This window comes from Schistocerca americana, chromosome 2 (assembly GCF_021461395.2).
Source record: "Schistocerca americana isolate TAMUIC-IGC-003095 chromosome 2, iqSchAmer2.1, whole genome shotgun sequence".
NCBI classification, from domain to species: domain Eukaryota; kingdom Metazoa; phylum Arthropoda; class Insecta; order Orthoptera; family Acrididae; genus Schistocerca; species Schistocerca americana.
Window position 1 is genome coordinate 960,960,075 of NC_060120.1, and position 10,722 is coordinate 960,970,796.

At 41.2% G+C, this 10,722-nt stretch overlaps 1 protein-coding gene across 1 annotated transcript; it reads left to right on the forward strand.

Annotated features, from left to right (window-relative positions):
- The first annotated feature begins 1,308 nt into the window (after nt 1-1,308).
- LOC124596182 (proline-rich protein HaeIII subfamily 1-like) lies at nt 1,309-9,721 on the forward strand. Its single transcript, XM_047135221.1, has 2 exons — nt 1,309-1,427; nt 9,242-9,721. The coding sequence occupies exons 1-2, from the start codon at nt 1,389-1,391 to the stop codon at nt 9,575-9,577; spliced, it is 375 nt and encodes a 124-aa protein (XP_046991177.1). The 5' UTR covers nt 1,309-1,388; the 3' UTR covers nt 9,578-9,721.
- Nucleotides 9,722-10,722: the final 1,001 nt, after the last annotated feature.

Below are 10,722 nucleotides of genomic sequence, written 5' to 3' on the forward strand. Positions count from 1 at the left end.
AGTGTAACCATCTGGATGGACCCCGAGAAGATTTCGTTATCGTGTCGTCAGCTTAACATCTCATGTATCAAAGCTGCTGCCAAGAGTCATATATAGAGGAAAGGCTGATGGAGCAAGGCTTAAGAAAAATCAACACTGTTCGTAGGATTTATTGACGTAGAAAAAGCATTCGACAACGTGAAATGGTGCAATGTGTTCGAAATTCTGAGAAATGTAGGAATAAGCTATAGGTAAATATAGGTATTTTACAATATGTATAAAGGCCAAGAGGGAAGAATAAGAATGTAAGACCAAAACCAAATGCTCAGGTTTAAATGGGGGTAACACAAGGATGCAGTCTTTCGCCGCTACTGTTCAGTCTGAACATGGAAGAAGCAGTGGTTTAAATGAAAGTTCATCAGTGGGATCTAAATTCAAGGTGAAAGAATACCGTTGATAAGAATTGCAGATGATATTGCAGTCCTCAGTACATGGGAAGAATAGTTACAGGTCCTGTTAAACGGAATGTACGTCGAATGAGTACAGGCCATACATTAAGGTTTAACAGAAAAAATACGAAATTAATTAGTAGCAGCAGAAATGAGACTAGCGATAAATGTAAGTTCAAAATTGTTGCGAACGAAGTAAACGAAGTGAATAAATTCTACTATGGAGAAAGCATAATAAAATATGACGGACGAAGTAAGAAGTACGTAAAAAGCAGAATAACAATGACGTAGATGGTTTTCCTCACCAAAAGACTCTATTCGTATCCAACATCGGTCTTAATACAAGGAATAAATTATTTGAGAATGTGCGCTTGGGATACAGGACTGCGGGAAAACCGGAAAAGAAGACAGTCGAGGCGCCTGAGATGTGCTGCTATACAAGGATGCTGAAAATGGTATGGACTGATCAGATAATGAACGAGAAGGTCTCCGTAGAATTGATGGAAACAGGAAAATACGTGGACTGTATGTTAAGACGTCATTAAATGGCTTCCGTGATACTATCTGGAGGATTAGATGGTAGAACTTGTAGAACAAGACAGACTACAGCACGTTTCACAGGTAATTGACAAAATAGGGTGAAAGAGCTGATCGCAGATGAAGAGGTTTACACAACCAGGATTCGAACTGGCTCACTCGCGGGTTGAGCGAAAGCGTAAAACCGTGCGTTAGCGACCTGGGCCACGGAGGTGCGTACGTTTCCACTTCGTAACAAAGAGAGTACGAGAAATGTTAAAACCGTCATAGCTGGGTTTGCAGCCACCCAGATGTTGCATTATATGAGTAATATAAAGATCTATTTTCGGTAGCTTTGTTGTACGGTCACGCCAGGAGTACATCACGCAGTGCTAAGACATATAAAAGGACTGCGTTCCCTGGTCTCAGCCACCTTTCAGCACCATGAGGGCGACAGTGGCAGCTCTTCTCCTGTGCCTTGTGGTGAGTAGTCCTTACTGTAGCGTACCCAGTAAGCGTTGTAGCTATAGTATATTTTAATAACACCTTTAGGTATATATCGTGATTAGGAATTGTTGGCCAATTCTAAGGACATATTTTCATTATTTTTAAACAAGATTTAATATTTTTAGTACCGAATAAGTAGGGACTCATCAAGTTTTATAATGATCATATGCGAACAAGATAAGAGTCCCATGCGCAGTGTGATAAATATACACTTACTGGTCCTTTTCACCGGAAGTACTCGTTTGACTGCAAAAACAGGACCCTCTTACTTGTGCGGTTTTATTCCTAGCGCAGTGTTTTTCATTTACTGTCTTGCCTTTCTCAGGTAGGTACGATTTTCCGGTTCTGCCTATGGACGCGCGAACCCTGCCTCATATCTTGTTGACAGCAGGTACGATCTACCTATCACTGTGCGCCTTTTCCTGGCTAAAATGCTATTCAGGCCACAGGTTTATCCACGCAGGCTAGCCCTCAAGCAGCCAACTCAAATCTATCCTCTGTTGAAAGTAGCTTCTAATTTCCAGAATTCTTGGCTATTTTCAAGATTCTTATCTCTCATACTAATATATACTACTGGCCATTAAAATTGCTACACCAAGAAGAAACGCAGATAATAAACGGGTATTCATTCGATAAATATATTATACTAGAACTGACATGTGACTACATTTTCACGCAATTTGGGTGCATAGATCCTGAGATATCAGTACCCAGAACAACCAACTCTGGCCGTAATAACGGCCTTGATACGCCTGGGCATTGAGTCAGACAGAGCTTGGATGCCGTGTACAGGTACAGATGCCCATACAGCTTCAACACGATACCACAATTCATCAAGATTAGTGACTGGCGTATTGTGAGGAGCCAGTTGCTCGGCCATCATTGACCAGACGTTTACAGTTGGTGAGAGATCTGGAGAATGTGCTGGCCAGGGCAGCAGTAGAACATTTTCTATATCCAGAAAAATGGTTCAAATAGCTCTCAGCGCTATGGGACTTAACTGCTGAGGTCATCAGTCCCCTAGAACTAGCCTAAGGACATCACACACATCCATGCCCGAGGCAGGATTCGAACCTGCGACCGTAGCGGTGGCGCGGCACCAGACTGTAGCGCCTAGAACCGCTCGGCTACTCCGGCGGCCTGTATCCAGAAAGGCCCGTACAGGACGTGCAACCTACGGTCGTGCATTATCCTGCTGAAATGTAGGGTTTCGTAGGGACCGAATGAAGGGTAGAGCCACGGGTCGTAACACATCTGAAATGTAACGTCCACTGTTCAAAGTGCCGTCAATGCGAACAAGAGGTGACCGAGACGCGTAACCAATGGCACCCCATACCATCACGCCGGGTGATACGCCAGTATGGCAATGACGAATACACGCTTCCAATGTGCGTTCACCACGATGTCGCCAAACACGGATGCGACCATCATGATGCCGTAAACAGAATCTGCATTCATCCGAAAAAATGACGTTTTGCCATTCGTGCACCCAGGTTCGTCGTTGAGTACACCATCGCAGGCGCTCCTGCCTGTGATGCAGCGTCAAGGGTAACCGCAGCCATGGTCTCCGAGCTGATAATCCATGCAGCTGCAAACGTCGTCGAACTGTTCGTGGTGATGGTTGTTGTCTTGCAAACGTCCCCATCTGTTGACTCAGGGATCAAGACGTGACTGCACGATCCGTTACAGCCATGCGTATAAGATGCCTGTCATCTTGACTGGTAGTGATACGAGGCCGTTGGGATCCAGCACGGCGTTCCGTATTACCCTCCTGAACCCACCGATTCCATATTCTGCTAACAGTCATTGGATCTCGACCAACGCGAGCACCAATGTCGCGATACGATAAACCGCAATCGCGATAGGCTACAACCGACCTTTATCAAAGTCGGAAACGTGATGCTACTCCTTTCTCCTCCTTACACGAGGCATCGTAACAACGTTTCACCAGACAAGGCCGGTCAACTGCTGTTTGTGTATGAGAAATCGGTTGGAAACTTTCCTCATGTTATCATGTTGTAGGTGTCACCAGCGGCGCCAACCTTGTGTGAATGCTCTGAAAAGCTAATCATTTGCATATCACAGCATCTTCTTCTTGTCGGTTAAATTTCGCGTCTGTAGTACGTCATCTTCGTGGTGTAGCAGTTTTAATGGCCAATAGTGTATTTTCCAAAACTTTGAGTAAAAATTTGAAATTTACGTATGTAAAATCAGCCCTTGATTACCAGTACATTGATTCGAAGAAAAACCTCAATTACTAGAGTCAACTGCTTTCAGCAAAAATCCGTTTTTACCTATTGTGGATTGTAGTAGCAGACACACGAGACGTACTGCACACTGCTACAAACAACTCTACTTTTCAAATCTGAGCCACACGACGCTACAAGTGTGACTTTGCTCCGTGTTTGTCACATTGTTGTTGTTGTTGTGGTCTTCAGTCCTGAGACTGGTTTGATGCAGCTCTCCATGCTACTCTATCCTGTGCAAGCTTCTTCATCTCCCAGTACCTACTGCAACCTACATCCTTCTGAATCTGCTTAGTGTATTCATCTCTTGGTCTCCCTCTACGATTTTTACCCTCCACGCTGCCCTCCAATGCTAAATTTGTGATCTCTTGATGCCTCAGAACATGTCCTACCAACCGATCCCTTCTTCTGGTCAAGTTGTGCCACAAACTTCTCTTCTCCCCAATCCTATTCAATACCTCCTCATTAGTTACGTGATCTACCCACCTTATCTTCAGCATTCTTCTGTAGCACCACATTTCGAAACCTTCTATTCTCTTCTTGTCCAAACTGGTTATCGTCCATGTTTCACTTCCATACATGGCTACACTCCATACAAATACTTTCAGAAACGACTTCCTGACACTTAAATCTATACTCGATGTTAACAAATTTCTCTTCTCCAGAAACGATTTCCTTGCCATTGCCAGTCTACATTTTATCCTCTCTACTTCGACCATCATCAGTTATTTTACTCCCTAAATAGCAAAACTCCTTTACTACTTTAAGTGTCTCATTTCCTAATCTAATCCCCTCAGCATCACCCGATTTAATTTGACTACATTCCATTATCCTCGTTTTGCTTTTGTTGATGTTCATCTTATATCCTCCTTTCAAGACACTGTCCATTCCGTTCAACTGCTCTTCCAAGTCCTTTGCTGTCTCTGACAGAATTACAATGTCATCGGCGAACCTCAAAGTTTTTACTTCTTCTCCATGAATTTTAATACCTACTCCGAATTTTTCTTTTGTTTCCTTTACTGCTAGCTCAATATACAGATTGAATAACATTGGGGAGAGGCTACAACCCTGTCTCACTCCTTTCCCAACCACTGCTTCCCTTTCATGCCCCTCGACTCTTATAACTGCCATCTGGTTTCTGTACAAATTGTAAATAGCCTTTCGCTCCCTGTATTTTACCCCTGCCACCTTCAGAATTTGAAAGAGAGTATTCCGGTTAACGTTGTCAAAAGCTTTCTCTAAGTCTACAAATGCTAGAAACGTAGGTTTGCCTTTTCTGAATCTTTCTTCTAAGATAAGTCGTAAGGTTAGTATTGCCTCACGTGTTCCAACATCTCTACGGAATCCAAAGAAACAAACAAATTGTCACATAGCCCATAGATTTCGGTGGATGTACGAAGTCGTGCTGAAAAATAAAACAAACGTTATTAACATTCTACATCTTTACTCTTCATGTCTACATGGTCGCAGCCGTCTGCCGCTAGAGGGCTCCGAATTGTAGCGTGTAATACGGCCGTGTGTAACGTAACTATGTCGGACCGTGGGAAACAGCTTACTGTAATCGACTTTCGAATTCCGAGAATTTGTTCACTGTCATCTATCAGCCTCCACACAGTTCTGACTTGGCTCCATCCGATTTTCATCTGGTTCCAAAACTTAAACAACGCCTTTGAGGACTTCTCATTGATAGTGATGAAACGGTGCAAGCAGAGATGAGGCTGTGACTCCGTCAAACTTTCTGTAGTGATAGCATCTACAAACTAGTCTCCCGCTGGGAGAAATGAGTTCGTCGCCAGGGTGACTATGCCGAGAAACGAAGATGTGTACATGAAGAATAAAGAGGTAGAATGTCAATAACGTTTCTTTCATTTAAAAACTTTAAGAATGTTCACATAAAAAATTCGGAGGCATTACTTTTCAGCACGTCCTCCCACAAATACGATTTGGACATGGGCGACTTTTAACTATTAAAATAATAGTGTTAGTCGTACCTGCTCTTATTGTGGTCCAGATTCTAAACTCTGAAATGCGTCTTCGTTTCCGAATAACCGCTACAAATTTCATCCGTTTGAACCTGTTCACAGTACTAGGGGCTAGGTCTCCCTCTATAATTTGTACACTCTCCCTACCCCCCACCCGCACACTCTCCTATTTCCCCATACTGTCAGTCAGACAAATCCTCGATGCCTCATAATGTATCTTATTAGCTGATGCCTTCTTTCAGTTAAGTTGTGCCTTAATCCCTTTTCCTCAGATTTGATTAAGTATCGCCTCATTAGTTATTCGATCTATCCATCTAGCCTTCACCATTCTTCTGTAGCACCAGATTTCAGAAGCTTCTATTCTCTTCTAGTCTCAACTACTTGTCGTCCACGTTTCCCTTCCGCACAAGGCTACGCTCCAGTCAGATACCTTCAAGAATGGTTCCTAACACATAGATATGTATTAGGTGTCAACAAATTCCACTTTCTCTCAAATAATTTTCTTACTGTTGCTGGTCTGCGTTTAATATCCTCTCTGTTCCTGCCATTTCCAGTTAAAGTTCTTCCTAATTAACAAAACCTCGTTCACTACTTTTAGTGTACCGGCTCTTTACGTAATTCGCCACTAGCGCCTGATTTAATTCGACTACATTCAATTAGTAGGTTCCACCTTCGTTGACCTTTATCTTTATCTAACACACTATCCGTTCCGTTCAACATCTCATCCAACTCATTTACCGTCTCTGGCAGAAGTACAGTATCTCAGCAAACCTCAAAATTTTTATTTCTACTCCATGACACTTCGATTCTCTTCATTTCCGGCTTTCCCTCAATGCGTGAGTCTCTTCCACACAATGCTGTGTTCCAAACGTACATCCTCAAAAATCTCTTTCTCGTATTAAGGCCTATGTTTGACACTAGTAGACTTCTCTTTTCCAGGAATGTGTTACTATGCTCCCAAGGTAGCACTTTAGTGGTCCTCAATTTCTATGTTAAATTAATACCATTTCTCCTTACTTTTGTTTTTCTTCCGTCTACTCTCAGCCCACAGTGAGTACTCATAACACTGTTCATCCAGTTCAACAGATCTTTCACACTTTCGCTGAGGTATCAATATCATCAGCTTATGGTTGATATCCTCTCAACTTGAAATTTGATCACACTCCTGAACTTCCTTTTTCCATTGCTGTTTCTCGATGTATGGATGAACAGTAAGGACGAAAGTCTGCATCCCTGTCTTACAACGTTTCTAATCAGAACACTTCGTTCGTGGTATTCCCTTATTACTTTTCCTTCTTGGTTGTTGTAATATATATATATATATATATTACTCGTCTTTCCCTGTAGCTTACACCGAATAACACAACACATTTGCAAATTATTGCTACAGTAGTGTGAATTCTGTAACTATTTTCAGCACACTTCATAGCCTCCATGGAAACTATTAAATAAATTATGTGTTCTGAAGCCTATCGCCTACTTGGTACTTCGTTGTTGGAACCTGTTATGCGCAATTAATAGCTTAGCTCATCCCTAAGCACCGTCAGTGGCTTATCGAAATATGAATAGGGGACGTCTAAATTGATAAGCCATTTCATACGGTGCATGGTGAAAGCGTAGTACGAATACATCGAAAATCCCTACTAAAGGTAAAATAGACCAACGTATATTATATTAGCTAGTGGTCATAAATTCTCATAAAACGTCTGCCAGTTAGTAATTAATTTGACTAAAGTCTGTTCCCGTTGTAATTTGTACGGGTTACATTTTAATCGCTCCAATAGAATCATCCTCTTGCCGATGTTACTAACACTAAGGCCTCGAACTGATTTTTCAACTTCCGTAAGGAAACATCCAGTTCTTTCAGTAGGACAGTATTTTCAGAATTCCGGTTAAAAGGAAAGATTAGGGTTCGGGACCCGTTCCAGTCCAATGTTTTGTCAGGAAGTTTGAGAACGCAGTTTTTCAACACCATAATCTTTTAATCCCGATCTTCCAATGTATTCTTACTCTTCATAATGTATACAGCCACGAAGAACGCTCCCCACAATAAATCAGCCGAAACTCATCATATATACGTAGTAATTTTAAGTGATATTGCAAGAGTAAGACTGAAAAATAAAACGTTCATTCAAAATAGGTCAAATGGCTCTGAGCACTATGGGACTTAACATCTGAGGCCATCAGTCCCCTCGACTTAGAACTACTTAAACCTAACTAACCTAAGGACATCACGCACATCCATGCCCGAGGCAGGATTCGAACCTGCGACCGTAGCAGCAGCGCGGTTCCCGACTGAAGCGCCTAGAACCACTCGGCCACAGCGGCCGACTGAAACGTTCATTAATGTTAAAACTAATCTCGTATAGATATCTCGTAAACTCACTCATTTGACATCATTTCGATAAAAAAAATTGTTGAAATGATCTATGAATCATGAAACAAGCTAACTAACTAGCTCCTTCGAGCACATCAAAGCAAACACGAGCTATAATACATATTAAGGTGTTCATTGTCTTAGACAATAAACAACTCCTTTCCATGTGGAGAGTACCTACACTTCATAGGCAGTGTTAAGTAATTTCAATTCTCTCGTTGAAAAGTTGCAAATGTCTTATAAGTTCAGAACTGGTGAAAATATAAGTTCATGAAAGAGTCTTATCATCTGTGATCATACAGAACATTCACATTATACTGTGTGGGACAATCGCAAAACACACAGTTATGTATATCAATTGTGTTACTTTTTAATCACTGTTCTGCGCTATTGACGAATAGAAGTTTGGATCTATGATACAAAATTTGGCTTTTAGGGAGTAATAAGTCGATGCACTGCATCACTCGTATCTTTACAGAGTAAAGTGCAAGAAATTTTTAATTCTTGTTTAAAACGTAAAATACAGCAAATGGTAATTTGAATCTCATAACAAGAAATATTGTTTGCTCAAATCAAACGTCCATTTCCAATAGTAGTGAATCTCGTTTCAGTGTCAGTTTATTCCCCTATTCCTTTATAGTAATAAGAAATTTTTCTCGATATTCCCCAAACGATTAAAAATCATATTCATACTGTTTAGTGATTTAACGTAGAGTACATAATTAAAATGCGACATAAAATATACTTAGACAGCGCTTTCCATAACACCAAGTTCAGGATCATTAACAGCTTCGTTATCCATTGGCAACTGATAACACAAAAGACGTGTCTAACTAAAACATTGTGTGACATTCAACACAGATAAATAATACAACACAGCGTATGAAACATAAAATTACTTGTTTTAAATCTCTGCCAGAGCTCAGTATGCTAAAATTGCTGTGAGCTGTGAGAGTGGGTTTTACAACATGTCTGGGTTGCTCAGTCGGACAAGCAGTTGCCAACAAAAGGCAAATGTTCTGGGATCGAATCCCACTGTGGTACACATCTTAAATCTACCAGGATGTTTTTGTCTAATGTGCATCTCATTGTCCGATTGACTGGACTAAAGAACCATAACATGTTAATATTTCACAGAGCATTTTATCTACAGACTATGAGATATATCACACAATTCTGTTGCAGGTGACAGCATGCAGGTGCCAGGAAACTCCACCTGGCCCTCCTGGACCAACTGAGGGGCCACAACCAACTGGTCCACCAGGGCCACCAACCGGAGGTCCTGATCCAACTGGTCAACCTACTGGAGGTCCTGAACCAACTGGCCCACCTGGCCCACCAACTGGAGGTCCTGAACCAACAGGTCAACCTACTGGAGGTCCTCAACCAACTGGAGGTCCTGAACCAACTGGAGGGCCACAACCAACTGGTGAGCCACAACCTACCGGAGGACCTCAACCTACTGGACAACCAGGGCCAATTTCTGGGAGACCTGGCCGCATTTGGTTTGGTATCTTCTAATGAATCAGCACTAGAGTCTCACTGAAGCATGACTACAGCTCTTCCTTCCTCTTGGCCACTAAAGTCTTTTTGATTTATTGATAAGGATTTTTATTGTTACTGTTGATACTTTATGTCTCATTAAATTAAAAATGAAAAACTCTTCGTTTGGTTCTTTTATTTTACTACCACATCGCTAATATTTTCTGATTGATTCAAAGCGGAAACGTCGCAAATACAAAACATCACTAGGAGCTTCAAATGATACACAGTACTCGCTAGGAAAAGCAGATGTCGTTAATGACAAACTGTGCAAACACTAACGATTGGAACTTTAATTCTTTTCGGATGTTATCATATGACTTTACAATACGTTATATAAGCCACAATACCTGAAAGGAAAGACGTGCATGTGTTCCTGCATTACTACTTACAACGCTAATTCAGTCTATGTCCCCTATGTGTTCTTCCTTAGCGTTTCATATTGTCCTAGGTAGAAGCCGTAGAATTTCTGAGTAACAAGTGGTTGGACGTTCATGTATCAGATTCTTACACCTATGCTGCGCTGTGGACAGAGAATGCCTGGATCTCTTCTGAATTAATTAAATTTTCACACTCTCATGTAATACCAACCTGTAGCTCTTCTAAACAGCATTTGCTACACCAATAGAACTTTTAACCCCTTCTTTTAATATTTTCTCCGCCACTGTATCTCGAACAGCGTTAAAAATTTGTGAGAAAAGTCAGCAAGAGGAAAATTTTGATTGCTATAGTACCAACATTTCAATAATACAACAGAAACTGAGATGTATTTCCAGCGTGATGCATTTCTCTCATAAACTTTTTGTTACAGCTTAGAATTACAGTTCATAAACTAAATTAATAGCACTAGGATTTCTGTGCCTACTAGTGGTAGGTCAAAGCATTCGATTTACTTACGACCATTTGGTTGTTACGCAATATTTTTCTAATCGAATAAAATTAGAAAGTTGTGTAAGCTGTGTAGCACTACTCCGATTTGTTTTAAATCTACATGTTCCAGTTCTGTAGCACATATAAACTGGTGCATAGTAATGGAAAAGATTATGCTATCTTACATTCGATAGTCTTCAGTATCGACGTTCGTCGTAAAACGTATGGTTGCTCATAAATATCAGTAGAGCCAA